This window comes from Barbus barbus (genome assembly GCF_936440315.1).
Source record: "Barbus barbus genome assembly, chromosome: 22".
Classification (NCBI taxonomy): domain Eukaryota; kingdom Metazoa; phylum Chordata; class Actinopteri; order Cypriniformes; family Cyprinidae; genus Barbus; species Barbus barbus.
Window position 1 is genome coordinate 4,170,928 of NC_136750.1, and position 27,969 is coordinate 4,198,896.

The window sequence follows — 27,969 nt, forward strand, 5'->3', positions numbered from 1 at the left end:
TCAACTGTCAAGATGAGATCCAAAGAGCTGTCACTATCAGTGAAGCAAGCCATCATTAGGCTGAAAAAACAAAACAAACCCATCAGAGAGATAGCAAAAACATTAGGCATGGCCAAAACAACTGTTTGGAACATTCTTAAAAAGAAGGAACGCACCGGTGAGCTCAGCAACACCAAAAGACCCGGAAGACCACGGAAAACAACTGTGGTGGATGACCGAAGAATTCTTTCCCTGGTGAAGAAAACACCCTTCACAACAGTTGGCCAGATCAAGAACACTCTCCAGGAGGTAGGTGTATGTGTGTCAAAGTCAACAATCAAGAGAAGACTTCACCAGAGTGAATACAGAGGGTTCACCACAAGATGTAGGAAGGCCAGATTAGAGTTTGCCAAACGACATCTAAAAAAGCCTTCACAGTTCTGGAATAACATCCTATGGACAGATGAGACCAAGATCAATTTGTACCAGAGTGATGGGAAGAGAAGAGTATGGAGAAGGGAAGGAACTGCTCATGATCCTAAGCATACCACCTCATCAGTGAAGCATGGTGGTGGTAGTGTCATGGCGTGGGCATGTATGGCTGCCAGTGGAACTAGTTCTCTTGTATTTATTGATGATGTGACTGCTGACAAAAGCAGCAGGATGAATTCTGAAGTGTTTCGGGCAATATTATCTGCTCATATTCAGCTAAATGCTTCAGAACTCACTGGACGGCGCTTCACAGTGCAGAAGGACAATGACCCAAAACATACTGCAAAAGCAACCAAAGAGTTTTTGAAGGGAAAGAAGTGGACTGTTATGCAATGGCCAAGTCAATCACCTGACCTGAATCCGATTGAGCATGCATTTCACTTGCTGAAGACAAAACGGAAGGGAAAATGCCCCAAGAACAAGCAGGAACTGAAGACGGTTGCAGTAGAGGCCTGGCAGAGCATCACCAGGGATGAAACCCAGCGTCTGGTGATGTATATGCGTTCCAGACTTCAGGCTGTAATTGACTGCAAAGGATTTGCAACCAAGTATTAAAAAGTGAAAATTTGATTTATGATTATTATTCTGTCCCATTACTTTTGGTCCCTTAACAAGTGGGAGGCACATATGCAAACTGTTGTAATTCCTACACCGTTCACCTGATTTGGATGTAAATACCCTCAAATTAAAGCTGACAGTCTGCAATTAAAGCACATCTTGTTTGTTTCATTTGAAATCCATTGTGGTGGTGTATAGTCAAAAATGTTAGAATTGTGTCGATGTCCCAATATTTATGGACCTGACTGTATGTGTATGTATATATATATATATATATATATATATATATATATATATATATATATATATACGCACACACTTACTGGCCACTTTATTAGGTACACCTTGCTAGTACCGGGTTGGACCCCCTTTTGCCTTCAGAACTGCCTTAATTCTTCGTGGCATAGATTCAACAAGGTGTTGGAAACATTCCTCAGAGATTTCGGTCCATACTGACAAGATAGCATCACGCAGTTGCTGCAGATTTGTCAGCTGCACATCCATGATGCGAATCTCCTGTTCCACCACATCCCAAAGGTGCTCTATTTGAGTAAAGTGAACTCATTGTCATGTTCAAGAAACCAGTCTGAGATGATTTGAGCTTTGTGACATGGTGAATTAGCCTGCTGAAAGTAGCCATCAGAAGATGTAGTCATAAAGGGATGGACATGGTCAGCAACAATACTCAGGTAGGCTGTTGCATTTAAACAATGCTCAATTGGTACTAAGGGACCAAAGTGTGCCAAGAAAATATCCCCCACACCATTTCACCACCACCAGCCTGAACCGTTGAGACGAGGCAGGATGGATCCATGCTTTCATGTTCTTTAAGCCAAAATCTGACCCTACCATCTGAATGTCGCAGCAGAAATCGAGACTCCATTCTTCAACATCAACAAGGCATTTTTGTCCACACAACTGCCGCTCACTAGATATTTTCTCTTTTTCAGACCATTCTTTGTACACCCTAGAGATGGTTGTGCGTGAAAATCCCAGTAGATCAGCAGTTTTTGAAATACTCAGACCAGCCCGTCTGGCACCAGCAACCATTCCACATTCAAAGTCACTTCAATCCCCTTTCTTCCCCATTCTGATGCTCGGTTTGAACTTCAGCAAGTCGTCTTCACCACATCTAGATGCCTAAATGCATTGAGTTGCTGCCATGTGATTGGCTGATTAGCAATTTGTGTTACCAAGCAATTGAACAGATGTACCTAATAAAGTGGCCGGTGAGTGTATTATATATATATATATATATATATATATATGTGTATATATATATATATATATATATATATATATATATATATATATATATATATATATATATATATAAAATCACTGAATCCCAATATTTTTTCTATTTATACACTTTGCATACATAAGATTCCATACACAATGCAGCTCTTTATATTGGTGCCACTATACTATTATATTCCTATCTATTACTATTCATTTTCCTGTGCATGGCTCTTACCTGTGGAACAGGATGGATTTCACCAGAGTGACCACGTCCCGACTGGCGTTGTGACCCGCACACACACATGCCACGTGAATCAACTGTGTGGAGAGAAAGGCCAGTGTTTCAGTTTGGGCTGAAGAACTTTAGCTTTGTTAAAGTATTCTTAAAATTGATTGTGTAGACTTTAAACATAATCTAACATGCAGCGGCCATCCAGAAAAGAATTCTACACACAAGCCACATTACAGCTGAAATTAATATTGATTCAATAAATACAAACTATCAAACTACAGTGGTATGATGATGCCAGTACTTTCCACAGAACCAAGTTTACTTTTTAGAGCCATTAATTAGTTTTAACCAATTGGTGTTGAGGTGATTTTTAGTGGACAAATATCTTTTGTTTTCATTTCGGACTGTATTTCGTTTTATCCTTTCAACCTATCGAACTTGTCTTTGTAAAATATTATGCATGAAAAGTTTCACAAACACTTTCCCACTTTTCCACAAGTGTGATTTAAATGCTTTTTGGAGCCGCTGTATGTTCTAAAGATTTGTTCTCACATCTGACAGGACCTAATATGTCATCTAACCTCACACTTCTCGGCAGTGGGCGAGCGAGAACATTCGCTGTGATTGGCCCGTTCCTCGGCTGTGTTCTCCACGTCTTCCGGACCGGTGTCTGCCGATGCCACCCACTGCTGGTTGCCATAGTTACCCTCGGCAGGCTGGGCAGCCAGGCCCTGCGATTGGCTCAGCTGGAGTCGGATTTGCCGGTTCTCTTCCTCCACCTCTCGAACCCGCGATGCCAGGACGTCCCGTTCCAGCAGCCGTGCTTCTGTGGATTCCACCAAGCATGCGGAGAGGAGCAGGGAACGCCCGTCTGATACAGCACAACAGATTTAATTTAATTCGAGTGATCTTGACAGATTACACCCCAGAGATGGATAGATGAGAAGTAAGGAAATAGGAAGCTTGAGGTGAATTTGCACAGAGACAATATACGTGAATGTCATTCATATTTAAGGCAGACTCCAAGAGTATCTCAATCTACATGCTGCTCTCTGCTGGAATGATTAAAGTAGCAGAAAATTGGGTGTGATCAGGGAGAACAAAGTAACAGGCATTGAATTTATTGGAACGATTTGATGGATTTTCTTGCATTGCACTCATGTATAAGTGAGTGCAGATCACTCATCCCTGTTAACCAGAGTTGGGAACCGTCTTACTGAGCGTAACCATGTCGTTTCTCATCCAGTTGCCATTAGCATTCACATTCATCTCATGTAATTGGGCACAGGGCCCCTGGAAGTATGTGATGTGTAATCTATATCTTTGCTTATGGGCCCTCAGTTTTGAGCCACTCACCTGAGCCGTAAATGCCATGTGATTCATGACTCTAGAGCCACAGGAAATTGGCATGCCCTGATTGGCTGACGACACCACAAGAGCACTCACAAGAGCGTCTATTCTGAGTTATGGAGGCAGCAGATGGAGACAAGTTCATTTCATGCTTTATGAGTCCTCCAGAAACTATATAATTTATAATTATGAGGTTATTCTACAAAATCACTTATTAAAATAATGTTCTATTTTTTTAAAAAAAAGGAAAGGGCAGGACGTGAACTGTGCAAAAAGTAATAAATACCTCCTTTTTAAAATGCCAACCCTGTTACTAGTATGTTTTATAGTAGACATTTAACAGAAAATTCTTTTTTTTATCAGTATAAATTTCAGTTTCCCAAAAGCAGTATGTAGGGCAGCCATTCTCAACCTTCTTGACTCAAAGACCGACCCACTGTCCAACACAATATTTCACAATATAAGTCCAAAAGAGAAAATAATAGTTGACCTCCGATGATCCACTGCTGTTTTGTTTTGTGATACTTGTTCATGAGTCATTTGTTTGTCCCGAACAGTTAAACTGCCTGCTGTTCTTCAGAAAAATCCCTCATGTTCTACAATTTTTTAGTTTTTCCAGCATTTTTTGCGTATTTGAACTCTTTTCAACAATGGCTGTATGATTTTCAGATCCATCTTTTCAAACCTCTGATTAAGAACTACTGAAGTAGTATCAAGTCGTGAGCAAGACTAACAATGTCCAACTAAACTATAAAAGGGCCAATGCTTTTACCTTAGCATTATCCAAGTATGCATTACTATTTATAAAATCGATAGATAATTCCAGTTCTGAATTCTTATTGGTCAATTTTACATTCATTCTAGGATCCACAATATATCCAGTGATTATGTCTTATACACCACAAGTTTTTCAAAACTGGGATCATTATTAATAATAATTACTTACATCAATAATTCATTAATAATTATAAATCATAAATATATAACATTTTAATAATTTTACTATAATAACAAAAAAAAGAAGAAATATTTGATTTGTCTGCATGTCATGTGACCATTAAACAACATCAGAAAACTGTGAACATGAAAATGTGTTGTTAAATTACTTAAATCACATGGAAACTTCAAGTAAATATTTTAGGTCAAAGATCTTGGTTATAGCAGAAGGACGCCACTTTTAAATGAACTGGCTTAAAAAAATAATCCATGAAAATTTGTGTCCTTAATAGATTTTATTAGTACCGCTTTATAAAAGCAACCACTTTTATACAGGCTATGCTGCATTGTGAAGTCACAGCTGAAGGGGTCGTAGCCGCTCATACCTTACTGCTTAAATATTAATTTAACTTAATATGGCACAATTCAGCGCAATGCATTAACACTTCAAGGGATTCTTCGAAAGAACCTTGCTTTAAAAACCACCTCTCCAACGTACCTGTTTTAAACAATGGCCCACAAAATGCTTTTGAAGTTCAGAAATACTGTATATCTCCAATATTTTTTTCTAAAGGGAACAGAGTCTTCTCTTAAACACTTTCAGTCTTACGAATACTGATGATCATGCTCTGATAATCTTCCTTTCTGTGTGATGCACAGGCCTATGTGTGTATTTCTCATGATAGGGATGGATATGTTCACATGCCAGATAGAGAGTGAGAGAATGCGCTTTTATAATGATTAGCTTTCTAAGATCTGGCAGCAGATCAGTTGCGTTATCAGCACTCCACAGCGTTATTGTGCGTCTCTGAGGATGACAAACCCATCAGATGAGGATTTTAGCACACAGACCGAGATAAGACTATGACTGACAGTCTCAACACCCAAGTCACCCCAGCTTAAAAGGAAAACTCGGTCCAGCTTTTGCATCAGAACACAGAAAAATAGGCCAGTGTCTGTCTCACAGAGATCGTTTCTTTCCAGAAATCGGAAGATCTAACGATAGGTGTCTTGATACTCACTTTCCAAGTTCCCCACGAGCAAGTAAAGCCAGGTGAACAGGATGACGAAACTCAGAGACACCACCAGCAACTTCAGCTTCCCTCGGCAGGGGCAGAGCATCCTGGGATTGTGGAGGACTGGGCGGGGGAGGGAGGGGATGGAGCGATCAGGTTGGACTTGCTCTAACGCTGGTCTCCTGCAGCATCCTCTCTTCTAGAGGAGAGACAGAGGAAGAGATCATTTGTTAGTAATGCACAGGTCCATTGAGAATCTAAAGGGTCATACAATTGATACAGCTGTGCTTCCACTGTTCCGTGCAGGTTTGTCTGTTAAATATTTTGGGATCCCATGTATAAAATGTCTCCACTACGTGACAGATATCACTGTCATGTGTCATGTGTATGTGACAGCACTAGACTCTGTAAATAAAACAGCAAGAGAATTAAGAAACACCCTCAGCCTGTCAGTCATTTTGTGTTTGATATTAGGAAATCCAAGGGGGTTTACATGTAACATACAATAATATTTTAAGGTTTCGTCCAACTGCAATATATGAAAACTAAATATATAAAATGTATCTAATAATTTATCTATATATAATACGATTTCAAATAATTGTTTTCTACTTTAATATATTTTAACATGTAATTTTTTTTTTGTGATAACAAAGCTGAATTTTCAGCATCATTACTCTAGTCTTCAGTGTCAAATGATCCTTCAAAATCATTCTGTTATGCTGACTTGCTGCTCGATTATTAATAATATTTATTTATATTATTATCAGTATTGAAATAAATTTTTGTTGCTTAGTATATTTTTTGAAACTGTGATATATAAGTATTTTATAGTGATGCTACAATTATTTATTTATTTTTTCAGGTAACTTAAATTGTGTTTCTTGTTGTAACAACGATTAATAACTTATATAAAAATATATAATTAAATGTGACTACTGTATATCCATTTGCATTGCCATTGGTTGAGTCTGTGTTGCTATGTTGGGCTGCTCAGTGTTCTTAAATGTATACTTAAATATAAAATATTTGGGATAATTATATTATGTCTTCAGCTGCCAATAAAACAGTTACAGAAAAAAAAATCAGTACAGAAAATCTGATAATACATAACTGAAAATCCACAGGTACGGCTTTCATCAAAGCTTCTAAACAAATGCATTTCAGCAAGCCTATAAAAGCTTCAGTACAGCATGACATTCTTATTGATGATATTACAGATATTGGTATAATAATACATATTGATTCAGTGTTGTTTTTCCTTTTTTGTGCAGCATTGTGTCTGCATTAAAAACATTTCAGGGCTCCGGCCTCAGTAAACTCCTGGCTTGCGGCTGTCCAGAGTAACTCTCTAAGCCTCTCTGCACGCCACTTTACAGCACGCATTCATGTCTGTGTTCACGCCACGTGGGCAACACGACAGCCATTGTTGTTTACACCACTCTTAATTAAAGAGCGAGCCGTGGGAGGCTCTCCATCAGCCCAGCAGACGCAGATTAATGACAGAAAAAAGAGAAAGAGGGAGAGGGAGTGGGAGAAAGGAGACAGTAGAGAGACAAAATTGTCTTTGTTTTATTATGAGTTTAATTAATCATGCTTCAGTATAATTAGACATATGCCTGCAGGAAGCAAGATTGGATGCTGACAATAATAATAATAATATTATATATATATATATATACACCTTGATAGAGAGTGTGCTGTTTAGAGATTATTCCCTCATGGGAATTCAGAGGTGGTATTTCAGGTGCTGACTGCGTTGACTTTCATATGTTTATTAATGACTGCTTCACTCACACAGCTGCAGTTCAAGGCTTTTTTCTGGGCTTTTCAATATTTATTTGCTTTTTGGGTTTTATTTTACATGCCATACTGAGCCAGGCATGCTATTCTAACATTTCAAAACGCCATAAAATAAAATAAAAATATGCTAAATTTAATATATAATGTATATAAGCTTTGTGATTATAGGTGTACAGCTAAATGATACCCTAAAATAGTAACATCTAAATTAATTGAGTTTATTATAGTCAAAAATTATTATTTAGCATCTCTTAACAAATCTAGATACATTCATTTATAGCAATAAAACTCATTATGGGTTACATAATGTGAAAATCTCTCTTTAAGCTAAGAATTGCAGGTTAAAACTTTGCAGTATACATTATATCAATTTAAATAATAATGGATTAAAGTTCCCATATTTATAATGTATTATTGGTTTATATCTATACATATATCTGTATAATGCCAGCAGGCACCGAATGTCAATATAACTTCAGGTTGAATTGGACATGATGTCGGACAGATGTGGCATTTTGGTTGAGAATGAAAATTAGGTTGATGTCAGTATTTGACACCAATTTGATGTTGACTTCACGTTGGATTTTGGTTACACAACCTAAAAACAACAAATATTAACGTCAGCTGACATCGGTTTTTAACATCATATTAACATTAACATTAGACATTGAATTGACATTGAATTTTGGTCACCTGACATCGCAAATGAAATTTAACCAAATATTAACGTCCTATGATGTTGTGTGCCTGCCGTCATTGTGTTCGCGAAAGTTTTAGCAAGAAAAAGTATTTAAAACGTATAGTCTATTCCTCTGTGAAAACAAATCAAAATATTCATGACTTCATCCAATCAAATTCTCTCTACAATAATACCCGCCCTCTATACCTCCGCCTCTGACTAGCAACTGAAAGTCCTGAATTTAAAATGGTCCAAGAAAGCTTACACACTTACCATAAAAATCGGCCTTCAATGAATACTGTAGTCGAAGATTCTAATTCGTCAAAATACACAAGCATAGTCAAAATGTTGTTTTAGGCTTCATAAAATTCAGACATTGTGTTTGTTTGTATGCGTGCGCTTTATTTGTCTCTGAGCTTGTGTTGAGCTGTTCTGTGTGGTCACTACTGTAACTGTTTAATAAATGTTGTCCTTCAACACCTGACTCTGCTGACACCAGCCTTTGTTAGTTTGTTAGTTGTCGCTTATGTGTGGCTCTCTTGAACACTCAAGGCCATCCTGAGCTCTCCACCGCTCGTTACCAGATCACATCCGCCCACACACACACACACACACACTTGCCATGGCTGCAAAACACTCTCTCAAACTTTAGGGATGAATGCCAAGTATGTGTGGCTGGTGGGAAAACAGATAAAAGAAGAAAAGGTGTGGAATGATTTCATGTGAACTACAAAAGTGAGTCGAGTATGTAAGTCTTGTTGAGTCTGAAAGACGCTACATGAGTTAGAATAAAGCATAAACGAACATAGTGGGTCTTTATAAACAGACTGCAGTCCTGTAGACACACAGTGGACCTTCATTAATGGACCTTGTGAAATATAACCTCAAGCAATTAACCTACAGAAGAGGCAGCCGTTTCTGGAGTGCATTCCGCAGGCTTTTTAAAACCAACAACACCACTAAAAACTTCTCTTCATTACACAGACAAAATTCACACTGACAGGAGTACAAAGAGGTTAAATGGAAAAAAAAATTACCGACTGTCTCCTTCAGTCGTACATAATGTTTAACTCAGTCACCCACAATCGACCAGTGGCGCAACGTGGCTCTTTCGGTCTTTCGTAAACTGCGTCATCATCCATAAAATATCTCCATGGGTCAATTACATGACCCATTATTTGTCTCCAGATCTTCTAATACTTTTTTTTTTTAAATGTTATTTATGCGAACAATAAATGGCACATATTTCAGAATCAACATCAATTTCTGAATAAAAAGCCTGGTAGGATTTTCATAAAACTGCACTCTTAAACATAAAATTAATAGTCCTTTCATTGGCATCGAAGGTTCCGTGAAGAACACAAAAAAGGGTACTTCTGTGGCTTCACTGTGATTCCCCTTTTGCAACTTTTATTTTTAAGAGTGTGTAACTAAGAAAACAAGTCTAATTTATAGTAATTAACATTAATATTTTATTATTTCTTAAAAAAAATCATACTTTTTGAATGAACACTTTTGTCCGTTAAATCTGAGATATGTTGCTGTCATGTGTCAAGAAAACCATGAAAAAAGAAATGATATTACAAGGACCCATACAGACCCTTACTGTGTGCCATGGTCAAGTAAATCTCAAAAATATATTTTTTTAAATAGTTAGACGTAATTCCTGAATGAATGAATGAATAATTAATTTCACCTGGAAAAAAGATTAAGATGCAATTTATTTGATGGTTATGAGATGGTTAAACAACTTGACATTTTTAATAAACATTGTAATTAAATTTCTCTAACACATTTTTTTTTTATGTTTTTGAAATGTTTAGAAATGTTTTAATTTTTTTTTAAACATATGCACCTGACATCAACACCAATATTACAATTGAAGAAATTTGGCACATGCACATGACCTTAAGCTGCAACAGTGATATAATAAAAGAAACCAAAGCTCAATAATGACATGTATTAATGACAAAAATCAGAATAAACCATTTGTATAGATAATTAGCCTGCCTGCCATTGACGGTTGCCAAGCAACATGGCATATTAGCACATTCATTTAAAAGTTGGGCATAATTCATCTGTTTTACCCCACTTTGAATCCTGCTCATCCATTTACAATTACCAGCCTTATAAACTTTATTTTTCTTATTATTACATCGGACATCTGTGTTTTGTTCCATTCCCACAACACCCTGATAAAAATGGTCAAATCTGGATTATTATGGGCACACACACAGGCTAAACTCTGATACATAATCCAATCAATTCTAAACTCTAATACAAAAAGCCAACTTTTGTCTGTTTCCCTCTTAATGGTGTGATTGGACACATCTACCTGACCTCACAGCTTAATTACATTTAAATGTTTTTTCTCTTCGGACTCCCTTCTTCTCCTCTCCTGTGATTTCAGACTGCACAGGCCTCCTGGTGGTGGACGTCCAGCACTAAAGGTCAGCTGGTTGTAAATTCAAACAGCCAGGTTCCCACTATGTGCCCCCTTGCAGTTAGAGAACGTCTTTCAACTGCTGCCAGCACCGGAGTCATCAGAACACAGTTTATTACCCCTCTCACCCTCATTACACCTGGTTGGTTCTAAAACTGGAAATAATGCATAAGGTAAATCAAAGGAATTGCACTGGATTGTATTAATAATCAAGGCTCCAAAAGGAAGTTTTCACAGTAATGCCACAGAAAAGCCATTTTGGTTCCTCAAAGAACCTTTTTCCATTTTAAATAACCTTCTGTGGAATGGAAAAGTTCCATGAATGTTGGAGGTTCATCATGGAACCATTGATTTTTACCTTTATTTTTATTAATAAAATTAATAAGCGTATTATCATACTATAAGGCATAGTGTATATTAGTGTCTATTAAATATAATGTTAATATAATGTATATTAAATATGCTCAATTTAAATTGAAAAAGTTATTACTCAAAATAATTATGTGAGATTCAAAGGAACAACCAGTAATGTTAATTCGACTCATCCCTTCCAAGAATTTTGATTATATTTCCAGTCCATCATGATTACTAGATAATCATTCCATTAAAAAATTACAGAGATTGCACTTACAAGGAGAAATTTCTAGCTAATAAAAAAATATTTGAGCTGAGCAGAACATTGAAAATGCAGGACTTTTCAATAATTTTAAAGGTGCGTATTTTATGTTAAAATATTCACTTTACCTCATATTTAGTTTTTTTTTTTTCCAAGAATACCAATCTAAAACCTCATAAATCTTGAAGTGCAGTATAGGAAATATCCAGACTTGTTTGCTGAAGTATAATAGATGTGGCATCTGTTTTGAGGGCCCAGAAGGGGGAAAGTCTTCTGTTTGCATTGGCACGGGTAAGCTGAAACTTGTCTTTTCCATAGCATGGCGGTCTGATCAGCAGCACATAAATCTCTCTGTTCATATCTCTCATCTACTGCTTGTTAATATTCTCTGAATAGAGAGTAAGGAGAAACCACGGATGACACAACATCACCTCAGGGCTTGTCTCTAATGCTTATGGGAGTAGAACGGCACAAATGCTTTAGAGTTGAGGTCACATTGGGGTTTGACTCACACTTTTGTGTCTTATATTACAAAACCTGCCTAATCTTGCTCAGACTGAACACTAAAACGCCATCTCAGCCGAATCTGTACTGCCCAGTTAATCTTTCCAAACAGGAAATGCATGCAGATTATGGCTTCAATTTAAGATGCTTTTTAATAGGTCACTTTGCAGAGGATCTTTATGACACAGGGCTTTTAAGAGGTAAAAGGCCTCCACCCAAATCCATTAAAAGACAGAGAAAGAGTGATCGTGAAAGTAAAAAAAGGAAGCAAAGCAAGAGAGAAGGACAGAGCCGGGTCAAGGTGGACTAGCTGGCAGCTTTCAGCAGGATCTTTAGCTGAACAAGCAACGAGCCTCGCAAGCCTGCTCTACAGGGACAGGTGCCCTAGTAAAACAGGAATTACCGAGGTTGTGTAGTGGAGGGAGGTGAAATACTATACATAACACTCAGCCCCCGCTGTCTTTTATAGCCTACATACTCATCTCGTCTGCAGTAGGGCAGCACACATTAAACCACTGAGCCCCTTTTAGTGCACTCCGGTATTGATCAGGGTGAACAAACTGTCCATACGCTCTCTTCTCTGAACATTACACTTATCAACCTATAGAAGTTCAATAAATGTGTAAAAGGACACGTCGGCAGTCCTGGAACAGCTTACATATCTCTATATGTCCATGTAGATGCTTATTTTGTAGAAAATGCAGAAGGGCGTAAAATGGTGTTTTGTAGTGATTTCAGAGCAGGATAGGATAGTATCAGCTGTTCATAAGGACATACTTAAAGCTGAAGTGTGTATTTTTTTAGTTTAAAGCTGAGATAGATTAATAATTTCCTTTAAACTACGGTCCTCGAATCTGATTGGCTTGAGCAGCGTTCCGAGAGTGACTCTTTAAGTGACTTATTCAGTAAGTCACAATGTTATGCCAGTAGGTGGCGACAAGCGACCATCTTTATCAGTGAGTCATTTGAATCACTCACTCAACCAATTTATTCAAAAGCACTGATTCATTCAGGAACTGAAGAAAATACTGGCTGCCTCCAAAATCAAACTTCTACTGTATATAGTATGCGCAACAGCATGCGAAAAGAGTATGTAGTATTGATAAAACAGTAAGCAAAACCTATTCAATGGACACTTTACTACACCATGAGGCCACGGGAGGTTTTGTGAATGGCAGTGAAGCAACGCAACTGACACCGTAGGTCACATGACAATTAAAATGATCAATTTAGTATATCCAGATTATATTCATACTACAGACATTCGTACTGTATAGAATATAGAAAGTAATTACTTATTCAAAAGAAGTACCTATACCTAGAGTATGAGATTTCAGGCTCAGCCATTGTCTTTATGAGGGAGTCATTGAATCATTCATATGATTCGTTAAAAAATGCTGATTCATTCAGTAATGAGTGAGCTGTCATTGAATCATTCAGTTAAATGTATTGTTTAAAAAGCTGATCTTTGTAAAGTGATTCATTGAATCATTCACTCAACTGATTTTATGGCTTCATTTTGAATTATTCTTGCTGGCAATAGTAAGTATAGTAAATAGTAAATTACTCAGTATTACCTTTGACGTGTGCCATATCACACTCACAATGGAGGCTGTGAACTGTCACCATTGTGCCCTTGAGCAAAGCACTTAAAGTAACCCCATGTTACAGTGATTGTTCTTATGACAACTGTATAAAACATCTGCTACATAATTTACATAATTTAGATGAATATTTCACCTATTCAGCTCTGTCTTTGTCATGTTCTATTGGTGGGCAGCACAGGTGGGACCAGAGCTCCACTGCTGCTGTCTGTCACAGTATGATAATGTCATTAAAATGGAAGGGGAACTCTGTGGAGAAGGCCTGGAATTACAGCGGTTACCTTTTTAAATGAGGGACATTGTAATCGTGAATATAATCAGGGACAAGATCTCTTTGATTAAAGCACAATTACTTCAGCGCTGCCTGCACACAAGTGTTTCACGGGCATTTCTAAATTTCCAGTGTCTGGACATTTCCAACTAGGAAGATTTTCTCACATTCTAATCAGGCAACAAAAAACACTGCCTTCTAAGATACCTTGTTAATTGGGTTTCCCAATACAAGTTTACCATATTAGCTACTGGCTGATATTAGAGATTTTTTCATTTTAATTTAGAGACTAGAGATTTTTTAATTTAATTGCATTAAAATGCCTCCAGCTACTATGAATTATTTCACAAGACGTGTTCTTATTTGACATTGCAGTGTTTGTTACAGTAGAAAGAACAGAAAAAAATATGGCCATCAAAGGAAAACCCAATATATATATATATATATATATATATATATAAAATGACAAAAACAATCAAATTACTAAAACTTAAACTAAAATAAAAGTGAAAATGTAAAATATAAAAACAGAAAATGATACTAAAATAACATGTTAAGTATGTTATGGTTAGACAGGGTGCAAAAAATACTTATTACAACTGTTTGTAGATTTAAATATGCTAGATATGACTATGCTAGTATTTGACTTTTAAAAAGAGGCTGTGTTAAAAATAGTAAAAAGAGTTTAACCACTGCATTCTGTTCCATTTTTTGCATGCCGTCTTTATGTTTTTGAACACAAAGGCCCATAAGTGAGTTTCTGCCAAAGCAGAGCGTTTCAATCCGTCAGTTTAGAAGTTTTATTTTATTTGCAGCTGACAGCGAGTATGTGCTGGACCGATTATTTGTATTTGTAAAATTAGTCGTATTGTCTCTTCTCTCAGAGCACAGATTTGTTGGATGCTGGCTTAATACAAGACCACAAAATAGAGACATGCCATACGTCTGATCATTAGCACCCCGAACTAACAACAGAAAATCTCTAGGCGTGTGTGAACTTCAAAAGATTTGAAGACTGAACCGCACAGACCCAGGTTTGAAATGTCTCTTTCCATCTTTAAGCCACCAGAGGAGAACTGACAGCCATTAAGAACTTCTCTCCAGTGGCTTTGCAGCAAGGGATATTGGGACATCACTCATAAAGTCTCAGTGTGCAAGTCCGTCCCCTTGGTCTGATACCCAGTGCATTAGGGGGCTAATCTTCAAAAACACTGCTCTCTCCCTCCCTCGCTCAATCCCTCTCTTTCCACTTAATATCTCCTCACATGCTGCAGTTGTCCCTTTGAGGCCTGAAATCCGGCTAATCTTTCTCTCTTCCAAGCCAGGAAACCAAATCAGCTTCAATGTCTTAGTGTCTTATAGTCAAAAAAACCACAAAGCCTCAATCATATGTCTGTGTGTGAGCGTGAGAGAGAGATACAGATACAGACAGAGTGATAGATGATAATGAGAAAAAAAGAGCTGCCATCCATGAGATAAACAGTACTTTAAAAAGACTTGTGCTTTAGTTGTGCATCACCAAGTCACATGGTGCAGAGCAGAGCTTCCCAAACTTATCAATCCTGTGGAGATGATTTTTAAATCACTGACAGAAACTTTAAAGATAGATAGAAGCAGCAACTCGATGTATTTAGGCATGTAGATATCATCAAGACAATCTGCTGAAGTTCAAACCAAGCATCAGAATGGGGAAAAAAGGTGATTTAAACGACTTTGAAAGTGGCATGGTTCCTGGTGCCAGACGGGCCGGTCTGAGTATTTCATGCACAAACATCTCTAGGGTTTACAGAGAATGGTCTGAAAAAAAAGAAAAAATATCCAGCGAGTGGCAGTTCTATAGGCGAAAAATGCCTATAGGTCAGAGGAGAATGGCTAGACTGGTTCAAACTGATAGAAAGACAACACTAACTCAAATAAGCACTCGTTAATAACCGAGGTATGCAGAAGAGCATCTCTGAAGGCACAACACATCAAACCTTGAGGCAGATGGGCTATAGCAGCAGAAAAAATAAATAAAGGAGGCACTCTTGTCCTCTAAGAACAGAAAACTCAGGCTATAGTTTGCAAAGGCTCATCAAAATTGGACAATAGAAGATTGAAAAAGGTTTCCTGGTCTGATGAGTCTTGATTTCTGCTGAGACGTTCAGATGGTTGGGTCAGAATTGGGCGTAAACAACATGAAAGCATGGATCTATCATGCCTTGTATCAACAGTTCAGGCTGCTGGTGGTGTGATGGTGAGAGGGATATTTTCTTGGTACACTTTGGGCCCCTTAGTACCAATTAAGCACCATTTAAATGCTACAGAGTATTATTTCTGACCATGTCCATCCCTTTATGACCACAGTGTACCCATATTGTGATGGCTAGTACCAGCAGGACAACACACCATGTCACAAAGCTTTTTAATTGATTCCATCATCTTTCATCCATCATCCATTCATCTTCAACATTAAATGGCCAATCTAAAGTTGATTATAATCAGCCCATCTGTCTACAAACCCATGACCTTTGCATTACTAGCGCCATCATTTATCAGTTTGAACTACATTAAAATTGGAGGAATTTAGTTTCATAGTCATAATAAGAGCACATTAACATACTACCACCCATAAAATATCAAATGTGACCCTGGACCACAAAACCAGTCTTAAGTCGCTGGGGTGCATCTCAATAAATCAGAATGTCGTGAAAAAGTTTTCCTTGTAACTTATTTCAAAAAGTGAAACTTTCATATATTTTAGATTCATTGCATGTAAAGTAAAACATTTCAAACGTTTTTTGTCTTAATTTTGATGATTAGAGCTTACAGCTGATGAAAGTCAAAAATCAGTATCTCAAAATATTAGAATATTTACATTTGAGTTTCAATTAATGACCATCCCTACAGTATAAATTCCAGGTATCTCTTGTTCTTTGAAACCCCAATAATGGAGAAGACTGCTGACTTGGCAATGATCCAGAAGACGAACATTGACACCCTCCACAAAGAGGGTAAGTCATGGAGGGTCATTACTGAAAGATGTGGGTGTTTACAGAGTGCTGTATCAAAGCATATTACATGCAACGTTGACTGGAAGAAAGAATTTGGGTAGGAAAAGGTGCACAAGCAACAGGGATGACTGCAAGCTTGAGAATACTGTCAAGCAAAGCTGATTCAAACATTTGTGAGAGCTTCACAAGGAGTGGACTGAAGCTTGAGTCATTGCATCAAGAGTCACCACGCTCAGACGTCTTCAGGAAAAGGGCTACCAAGCCACTTCTGAACCAGAGACAACGTCAGAAGTGTCTTGCCTGGGCTGTGGAGAAAAAGAACTGGACTGTTGCTCAGTGGTCCAAAGTCCTCTTTTTCAGATGAAAGTAAATTTTGCATTTCATTTAAGAAATTTACAAAATATCTTCATGGAACATGATCTTTACTTAATATGCTAATGATTTTTGGCATAAAAGAAAAATTTATAATTTAGACCCATACAATGTATTTTTGTCTATTGCTACAAATATACCCCAGCGACTTAAGACTGGTTTTGCGGCCCAGGGTCACATATCGGCCCGGTTTCATAGACAGGGCTTAGCCTAAATCAAGATTAGGCCATTGTTAAATTAGGACATTTAAGTAATTTTTATAAACTTGCCTTAGAAAAAAGCATTACTGGTGTGCATCTTAAGACAAAACAAAGGCACTGACATGTTTTAAGATTAGTCAGTGCAAGTTTCTTTCAGTTGAAACAGCTCAGATTTACATTTTAGTCTAGGACTAGCCTTATGCCTTGTCTGTGAAACCAGGGGATAAACTATTTACTGTGAATTTAATTTAAGCCTGTAAAACCTAAAATGTTACTATCATATTTTTTTACTGTAAAGTTCTGGCAACCACAGCTGCTGGTATTTTACTGTAAATGTCAGATTTTTTTACAGTGTAAAGTTAGCTATTTATAACATAGGTTAGTTACAATGACTGACATGTTAAGTCAAAAACATGAATTTTGTTGTAAAATCAGGTTATCAGTGGTACTCCCATACCACTGATAACCTGATTTTACAACAAAATTCATGTTTTGAATTTTGGTTCAATTATGGCAATTGTGAAATCTAACTTGAGGTGAGGTGATAAGACATAACTATCAGTACTGAAAACAGTTTTGCTGCTTAGTATTCTATGGAATATGTCATTTTTAAAGGATTTTTTGATTAATAGAAAGTTCAAAAGAACATTTAATGTAATATTATAAATGTCTTTACTGTCACTTACCTAGCCTATATCAATGCTCGTATTTAGTTTAAAAAAATACTGATCTCAAACTTTTAATACTGTTATTTTTCATCATATTACTCAAGGACTTTGTTTGGTCAAGATGTGTTATGTTTTTGTTATGACTTATCTTCCTCGTGGTCTCAAGAAAACATGCCAAAAAAAAAAAAAGTTCAACCTCTGTGGGCTTCAGTATGTTTGGAAACACTCATTATTTTTGGATTGTGTTTGGAGCCACTATGAACTTGAATCTCTGTGCTGTTCAAGGATGCGGCCCTTGTCAGGCAAACTATTCAGCACTGCATATTCCTCCCAGCTTCAGTCCCATACTGAAAATCAATGACTCCAGTTAGAGGTGTCCATTCATTTAGCCCATTCATTCATTTTTTTCGCCTGCATGGAAGCACCATCACAAGTGCCTGAAAGGAACATTGATCAGCTCTGAAGGGTTCATCAGCAAACAGCTCTTTCCACAAAAAGCTCCTTTTCATTTTAAAAAGTATCTAAACTACGAAATAACAGATGAGAGGGGGCATTTCAGATCAACTTCAGATGAACTAAGCTGAGTGAGTACAGAAGAAGTACATCTTAAGTGATAAAGATGAGCTTCCTGTGAAATGTTTTCTATTACAATCTCTGTTCCGCACAATGAGGAAATCCAGGCTGACCTCAAAGCTCTTTTTAAAGGGGTCATCAGATGCTAAATTCACTTTTCAAGTTGTTTGAACATAAATGTGTGTTGGAAGTATGTGTACACATCCATCCTATAATGATAAACATCCACCCAGTAGTTTTTTTTTTTTAAATCCCTATTTTAAAATCCCCTTTCTGAAATCAGGCTGTTTTGAGATTCCTGTCAGAATGACGTAGTTCTGTACAGACCTCTTCTACGATAGTTGATGACAAGGCCGTCTTACCTTAGACCCGACCTGAGTGAGCTGAGAGCTGTCTGCCATTGTGTCGATTCCGGTGCAGGGGAAGACAAAATGTCTCAAATTAAGCGAATGAATAAAATAAAGCCATTTACTAATTACTACATAATAAGCAGAATATATATATATATATATATCCCAGTCAAAACGTTTGGAATAATTAAGATTTAATTTTAAATAAAAAATTTAATTTAATATTTAAATTAATATATATATAATTTGTAAGAATTACCTAATAATGCTGTCCCTGGCCTAAAGTAATCCAACCCCCTCAGACAAACAAAGGACCTCACCTCAACAAACACCATACATTCATTAGACAGCAAACACACACACACAGCTGTACTGCTGTAAAGTGCTGTAAAGCCCAAGTATCTCTGCACCACAAAAACACAGTAACTTTTACAGAGTGGAGAGAAAGAAGGAAAAGTGGGACAATACCTCACACCACAATAGAAGACTCATTTCACCAGGGAGAAAAACAGAGCAAGAAAAAGGAGCCACATACACAAAGCCTGCATTCAGAGAGCTGAAAGGGGGAGAAAGAACACACTTATCTTCACCTCTGCTCAGCGCCAAGGCCGGCTCTCCTTCTCTCTTGCTCTCTCTCTCTCTCTCTTTCTCTTCTTCTGTCCGGCAGCTTGAGCGCGCTTTGACGACGGTCTGAGAGCTGAATGAAGTTGCAACGCCTGACATGCATGAGATTTTGGGATGATATGAATCACTAGAGGCAAATTTTGAACTGCTCTACCTGTGTCAGTTCATATGTGTCTGAGAGGGAAGGAGAGAAAAAACTTCCCCCTCTTTCCCTCCACCTCTCTGCAAGCGTGCCACGGCAGGTTCACGTCTCGCGTTCGGATCAAAGCCACCTCTCGGCCTCTCTCTATTGCTCTGTCTTTCTCCAAATCTCTCTTTACGCTCTAAAGTATATTGTAATTGCTTTTAAACTCACTCCGCAGCCACTGACTTTGCCATGAAGGAAAAACCTTCAACCCGTCTTTGAGCCTTCTGCTACACCTGATTTACTAAATGGCCTTACCTCTGCTGGCTCATTCACTCTCACTCCTCCTCCATTCCTCCCTCTCTTTCTTTATTGAAAGATGACTGGCATGAACTTTAGGAGAAAGAGGGGGGAGGCTATCACCTTCCAAATAACTCTTGCTACATGACAAAAGATGGGTTGTGCAGGAATGCACGAGTCTGGGAAGCTTCACCTCTCCACTGACTGGCAACATGAGCCTGCAGCACAGATGTTACACGCATGCGCTCGCAGACGACAGCTCCAGACGAGTGTAATCAAGCATTCTTATCAGACAATGAAACGGCATGTTTTGTCATTCAGATTTCTACAGGCTCTCATTAGAAGCCCTTATCGCAGCGGACGAGCTGGAGAGTCTCTTAATGAATCACGTCATCTCTACGCTCTGCTCAGTATCACTAAGAGAATTACTGTTTCAATGATTTACACACGTCCTGTGAACTTACATTGTAAGGTTCAAAGATATTTGGTATCCCAAAAGAACAAATTGGACAAAGATAATATGGAATCAAAATGTTCCTGGTTTTATTTTGCAGTCCATTAGTGTATGTTGATCTAAAGGCCCCTTCACATGACTTTTGCCATGATTTTAATATACTGCTCAACATATGTTTTGACTTCTACATGGAAAGTGCTGCAAATAGCATCACAGGGGGTCAATATCAAGGTTGAATATTCACAGTTTCAGAGTGAAAACGTCATAGTGAAAATAATATTGAGGGGGAACCATAACTATGGAGACCTTAAGGGGATATGGTGAAGAAAAAACATGAGGTGAAGCTGACAAAAATGTATTTCAGTGCTTTAGCATTTGCCCCAAGAAATGTTTTTCCTCTCATCTTATATTATTTTCATAACCGCAAAAAACATTATTGGGTGAACGCAACACATTAGGTAGCAAATGCAATGCATCAATTTTTTTTTTCCTCTTAGAGGTTCTGCACATACTAAAGAAACAATGAATAACATTTTAATTTAAAATCAATGAAATTTCTTAAAACTCTTTAACAAATTAAAATAAATTAGAGATAGTAAGTGCGTGTAATGTGTATAACTATCATCTTAAAATAAAGTGGTACCATTTTGATAGTTTTTAATATCTCATTTTGTACTCTAAAAGACATTGTTAGAGAGACAAAACAATGTGTAAAAATCACTTATGTGTGAAACTGGAGCTGTTAACGCAAAGCAAACACTGAATATGTCATGTGAATGGTCTGCCAATCACTGGTTGCATTTTGAATGGCTAGTGTTAAACTTGCACCAAGTTGCAACATTGTAGTTGACACCTCCTTATTATTCATCACAATGTAATATAGTCAAAAATATAAATAATATAATAAAAGCCAATACTATTAATCCAATCAACCAAACCATCCATTTTAATTGCAAATGAGCTATGGTGCACCATACACTATTATTTATACTTTCACCAATATTTGGTTATTGTGAGATAGTGTGGCTATAAGAGATGGTCTTGACTATAAACCTGCACCAGCTTAGCCCTGACGGACTGGGAGTAAAAAACGGCCCTGGATTTTCTCCCAAATAGGCCCACCACAACTACAGTACAAACAGTCGCTATATCTCACAATATTGCAGCAATCCTGTCACATTTATGACAAATAACATCACAAAACCCATGGAGACCCTGCTGACAAAAACAATAGAAACCATCACAGAAATTCTAATGATGTAAATATCATTACAAACATTACAAACTTTTGTATCAACTTTTACTAATGGTTTCCTGTAGTGTGTTTTGGGATATATTACATTAGGAATTTTTGGGGTTTCTTTAAACGACCAATTACCAGTAGAGACCAACAGGCACCATTACAGTTTCCATTAAAACCAATACAATTCTCATTATAATCAGTAAAACCATTACAAATTATGTGCTGGTTTCTATTTTTTATTTTTCAGCATGGGAGTGAAATAAATATATATTATTGTATGAACTAAAATACTTCAAAACTACATAAAAAGAGCAGAACTTAAAATGTATAATATGACAATGATAAACATAAACCTAGAATCTAGAAACCTGAAACAACAGAATTCTTCAATTTGAGTATATGTCTCTTTGTGTGTGTGTCATGTTAATCAGACTAATCACCTTATAGGCGAACTCAATATCTCTCAAATGTAACCCGTTGTAGAATCACTTAAGGCAGTGGCTATTTGCACCAAGTGAAAATAACATATTTTCTTAGCGATAGATGCTATTTACACGAAGTACAAAATGCAAATAGCTATAGATCTATTTACACTGTGTTAAAATAGCAGGATTTTCTGCTATTTATACTACTTATTGCAAATAATGGCAATTATATGCACTATAGTATTGAAATACATTATAAAACAGTATGCAATAATAACTTGAGTGAGTGTAAATTTCTATTTTAAGTCAAATTATTAAATGGATGTCACCTTATTTGGACAATAAAGCCCTCCCTACACCTACCCTAACCCTACCCGATACTTAATATTCAACTTTTTGATTATTTCCTTCATTTGTATTAAAAAATAAATGCTTTTCTGATGTGATTTGGAATTTGAAAATGGAGAAAAAAAAAACGTTTCGATTCGAACCCGGGTCGATCACGTCAAAAAAAAAAATTACCATTTGACCAGTCCTCCCCTGCTTGTACTGTGGATAAGATGACAGTTAAATGAATGTTTGATAAGTTAACACCTCATGTTTTCTCCTCATTAAGGAAGTAAAGGCCACTGGAGAAGCCTGGGGGTGGAACTAGAAGGTGTGACAGTAAACCAAGACACCATGGAGGGAGATGAGACCAATTTATCACTCCAAGGGGAGTCCTGTGCATGAGGAGGAGGGGAGTGGTAGAATGAGGAGCACTGGGTTTCTCTAACAACTGTTTAAGCCACACACACACACACACACACACACACACTATAGCAACTGGCTGCAACTGATGAATTACATCACCATACATAGTGGCTACTTATATACGTATATTGAGTGAACCTCATGAAAATATACCCAGTTTATATTTTATCCAAGAAATCCAAAAAGAAAATCAATTAAGTGATTTTGCATTAAGAAAATTAAACCCACTTTTAGGAAAACTATTAGATTTTCTCATTGTCATTCCATTACTTTCATTACAGTTTAGCATATTTACACCTCCAATTCTCATTACTTGATTATACTGATTATTTTCAGTAATCAAAATATGAAATCTTCTTATTTCTTTTCATTTTGGGATTCGCAAATAGTAAGGAATAAACGGAGCATGATGGAGGGAATCAAGCATGATAACTCATAAATCATGAAGTGACACAAGCTGAACTTGCATTGCTCGCATGAGTGGCACCACCCAACGCGTTGGCGCATATGTGTTTATGGCTGCGACAGCTGCATATTTATAATCCTCGTGAACACAATATCACAATCTCTGTGACGAATTTGCTGAAAAATAATAGCTGTAGAAACCCAGAGCTTAGCATTTAAGGACTAATCTCCGGTTTAGTCATTGTGCGAGGGATAAACACTGAATCATCTGGAGAGTTTCCTCTGTTGTCCGCTACTATATCCACTAAAACACTCTGCCTGACATTTGCCATATGAATTATCTCACTATTTCACTTACATTCTGTTCATCAGTCTTCCTCTCTCACCAGAATACAGTCACCAGCACATTTTATAACTCATAGACTCGTGTAGGATATGATGTTAACAATGCCAACATGCAGTAAAAACACTCTCTAATCCTCCTTCCAGAGTGCGTACAAACTCATGAGGGCCGTCAGGACAGAGGGCTTTGACATGACAACACAACAAGAAATATAACACCTAGGCCACCACAGAAGACTTACAAGGGTCAAGAGGTCAAAAAGTCTCTGCATTGTGCTTCACTTGGACTCTCAGTGGCTGATGGGAACAGAATATTGCTTGAGGACTGTGAGGTGTTGAGCGAAAATAATCGATACTGACACGCGCAAGCGCACACACATAAAGCTGATGGAAAAGTGACAATTTATTTAGTCCTGACAAGTGCAGGATGAGAAGCAAGAGAGCTTGGCTTGGCTAAGTGCTGTCTCTCTTCGGTCACTCCAATCTCCGGCTCCAGACAGCTTTTCTAAATGGAGTTCCACCCAGTCGCAGCGTCAGCTGCTTGCATCCCGAATGGCGACTGTATCTGAGACCTCAGACATGACTAAAATAACACAGACAGCATCTTACCTCTGCTGAGTGAACTTAATCAGCTCCTCATACACCCACACGTACACACCAGAGTCTTATTAAACTCTTAAACGAGACAAACCGTCGCATTAAGCCAACGGTTTCATTATAAAAGAAAAGAATGTCCTCTTTATGCCCATGTCTCTTACTAATTGTGCTAATCACACTAATTAAGAAGGCCGCTTTTTGAAAGGTTGACCATAGTTACCAAACTTGTTGCCATGGTGAGGGGGGAGGTATTATGTGAGCTTAGCAGATTGGCAAGTGCAGGGTTCCCACACACTGACTAATGAACTTCCAACAATTTTCCATGAATTATTCAGTCATTATTACTGGATATGGATATTTAAAAAAAGTATTTTATAGAGACTGCAAATAAATAAATCAATAAAAATATGACTATTATTTTTATCTTAACATGAACTAAATTGAATCCACACCGAACTAAATTGAGCTGAATAATAACACCATTGCCTTTTCAGAGCTAAAATTGTATTTGTTTCATAATTTAAGAACATTAATACTATTATTAATAATTACATTACCGTGAAGCTGCTTTATAATCTGTATTTTATAAATCGCCATATGACTATTTTCCATAACTGTTCTTTTTTTAAGATATGATTCATTTCCATACTCTTTCGAAGCCATTTCTAAATTCCCTGTTGTTTCCCATTTTTTCATGGTCGTGGGAACCCCGCCAGGGATGGAGATAAAAATGCTGAGTATGCGCTCAGTATGACAGATGGAGAGAGTTGTTATTAGTGTCTGTTATTAGTTATTGGCACCGTAATTCTTCTGAGCTTCTCATGCCTTGCAAATGAAGGGTTAAAGGTCATATGTAGCTGAGGGGTGTTGAGCGTGTGAGAAATTTCTGTGGTGAAGCCATCCATTAGCTCAACACCCCTTTCATTAGCTACACGTGACCTTTAACCCTTATTGCTGGAGGACAAAGAGGTCAGAAGCACCGTAGTATCAATAACTGTAATCCATGCACATTTGAAAAACATGCCTCTGGCAAAATTATACTAAGTTGCTTCTTTCATGTTTCCAGTGAGTGGCACTAAAAGCATGTTCAGTTTTATCCAAAAAAAGATTATGTGAATCTGGCAATGTTTTAATAGGTTAGCTGTGGTATGGTGGCAGTTTGGAAATGAAATGTGATCAAAAATCCAACCCAGGCTCCATGGATAAACTTGCCTGTGTCGATATTTCTGCAAAATGGTATTACATTGCTTCTAGCATGTTTCGCAACACTTTCAATGTGAAATATCCTCAGTGGTGCCAAATGACAGATGAATATGAATCTGACATATTTTTACTACAGTGGTTTTTGTATGTATCATTGCAGTTTGTAAATTAAATGTCCGGTGCATGACGCTAAAAGGTTATTGCTCTTTTGCGTTAAAAATAACGCACCACCTACACAAAACCCGACCCTAAACCTAACCGATGAGGCTAAAGTAAGCAAACGTGAGATAAAACACATTTACTAATGCAACCATATCATTTTAGCTTCCTTCTTCAAGTCTTTAAGGTCTTTTATTGTGACAAATGTTTAAAGGGGCTCGTACCTGAACACTTCATATCACAAGTGCAGTACCAGGTGTGCTTCTGAGCAAGCTTACTACATCAGAAAAACCACACATATGGAAACAGTTATGCGATGCAAGCATAAAATGTTAGTTTACAAATCAAAAATATGTTTGGAGCTCATAATATAATATTGTGCAATGAACTGTACAAAAATAAGTCTTTAATAACTATTTCCGTGTTTTTTTATGATTTGTTATGAAGTTGCTAGCCAGCACCAGAATTTTTGATCATTTTCACAAAAATCCGTGGCACTCAGAATATTTTGTTGTAAGATTTATTATTTGAACATACAATATATCAAAAGAAAGAAGAAAGTCTAAGAAAATCGCGTTTGTCAAAAATAGGTTCCAATCGGATTCAGAACGATAATCAAAACAAAGATTAAGTAAATCATGCCCATCAACACCCTCAAAGCTTGCACAGTCCATCTTCATGGATTTGACATTTGATTTAGTAATGTTATGCAGATTTGATTTATTTGCTGTTCAATGTTGGATGATCGCGTTAGCTTACATGTGTGTAAATATTTGGATCCGGAGATTCTGTACCATTTCAGAAGAAGTGTAATAGCGCCCCCTACCATATAATATTGAAAACATGGATTGCCTGAAAATTTCAACAACTTCAAGGCAGTGAAGTGTTGTGTCATAAATGGCAGAAAGTTCCATCAATCATGGGGAAGAGTTAACTGATAATCTGCCCCTGTAATCATAATGTGTGTGAACAGGATTTAATGTTGTTGGTGTTTTACTGCCACTAGTGTTCATTTTTCAGCTGGAAACTGCAGTGAATTGTATGTTTAGTTTTGTATAGAGCATTTATGTATATATGAGTTTTGTAAAAATGTAGGTAGAGGTGTGTTTTTTCCAATGAATCAGGATCAAATAACTAATGACAAATTCAAACTCAACATCTCCATCTATCATATTGAGCAAGGTTCATCTACTGACTTCATGTCCGCTGGTCCCTGGCCAGGCTCCCACAGTCATGCAATTTAGAAAACGAAAAATAAAATCTGTGGCAGATTTCTGATGTGTTCTCAAGAGCAGCCTGGGAGAGCGATTCAAACCACCAGCACCTGAACACATAATATGACTGTGGCTGTGAAGGCCTTTGAAAGGTCTGCAGGGCTAAAACCTCACATCCAGGCCTGTAGCTCTGCTGGACATCTGCTGTGACCTTCTGAGAATTAATCACGATCGCTTACGCAGAATATCTTTTGTTCTGGTCCCAGATGGTGCAATGCAAGATCCAATCAGGCTACATGGGCTTCACAGCGAAAGTCGATAGACACATTCACAAGCTGTTTAAAAAAGTCTATTGTATAAGAATGAGTTGGCAGTCTCGGCAGAAGGTCAGAGGACTTTCCATCTCGCCCTGAGTAGACCTTAATCTATATTCTTACGCATTCATTTTCCACAAAGAAAAGCTGAAGCTATCCTACATAACAACAATGTTTTGAACCTGGGAGTTTGTGCAGGCAGCCTGGCCTTCTACTTGGTAAATAGACAGCAGATTGTGAGTGGGGGAACGGAAGCTGCCAATATTGTTTTCACCCAGATCTTGGGTTCACTAACTATCTATCTACTGAGACGCCACTTCTCTGGCTGCTGAGACTAACTCCTCTCTTTAAATCTTCTCGATCTCACTCTCCAACCGAGGCGTGCATGTCTCCCAGTTTCATAGCCCACAAAATAGCAGGAGGCTTCATGCACTCACTTCCCCTCACAGTAAACACACCCACGTTCACGGAAGCAGCACATGCATATCAATAACAAACACTGAGCTTGTTCTGCAACTGTGACATCATTTAACCTGCCTTTGCATTATTCATGAGCCTGTTTGCACATGAAAAATACGAATCGGATAAAACTGAGAGGGAGCTGTCTTGTCGCACACTGTCATCTCTCATTTACAAACGACATCTCTAACTCTCTTTCACCATCAATGACACACACACACACTCCCGCTTAGACGTTGAAGGATTTTACTGGATCTCACAGGAGCCAGTTAGCATTATCAGGCACACCAGATATGAAAGCTTTTTTGGAAGCCATCTTGTGTTTGAGGATACATCACTGGGCGTGATATGTTTTCTAATGAAAAAAAAAGGAAAAAAAATTGAGCTAATAAAACAGACACTATACAGTCTTCTTTAAAATAATCTATTTCACTGGACCAAAACATGAACCCACATTTCTTTTCACTTTTAA

General features: G+C 37.5%; 1 protein-coding gene across 3 annotated transcripts in view; it reads right to left on the reverse strand.

Moving 5' to 3' along the window:
- The window catches only part of LOC306888187 (xylosyl- and glucuronyltransferase LARGE2s), a 69,481-nt gene that overhangs the window by 13,538 nt on the left and 27,974 nt on the right, over positions 1 to 27,969 (reverse strand). For 2 of the 3 annotated variants that reach the window (XM_079446363.1, XM_079446364.1), the window contains 3 exons: positions 5,812 to 6,004; positions 3,085 to 3,374; positions 2,507 to 2,589 (listed from right to left, as the gene is read on the reverse strand). In XM_079446363.1, coding sequence (XP_079302489.1) covers positions 2,507 to 2,589; positions 3,085 to 3,374; positions 5,812 to 5,911 — 473 coding nt within the window. In that variant the 5' untranslated portion in view covers positions 5,912 to 6,004. Of the gene's footprint in view, positions 1 to 2,506; positions 2,590 to 3,084; positions 3,375 to 5,811; positions 6,005 to 19,471; positions 19,694 to 27,969 lie in introns of those variants that run through there. The other variant, XM_079446365.1, reaches the window with a different exon arrangement.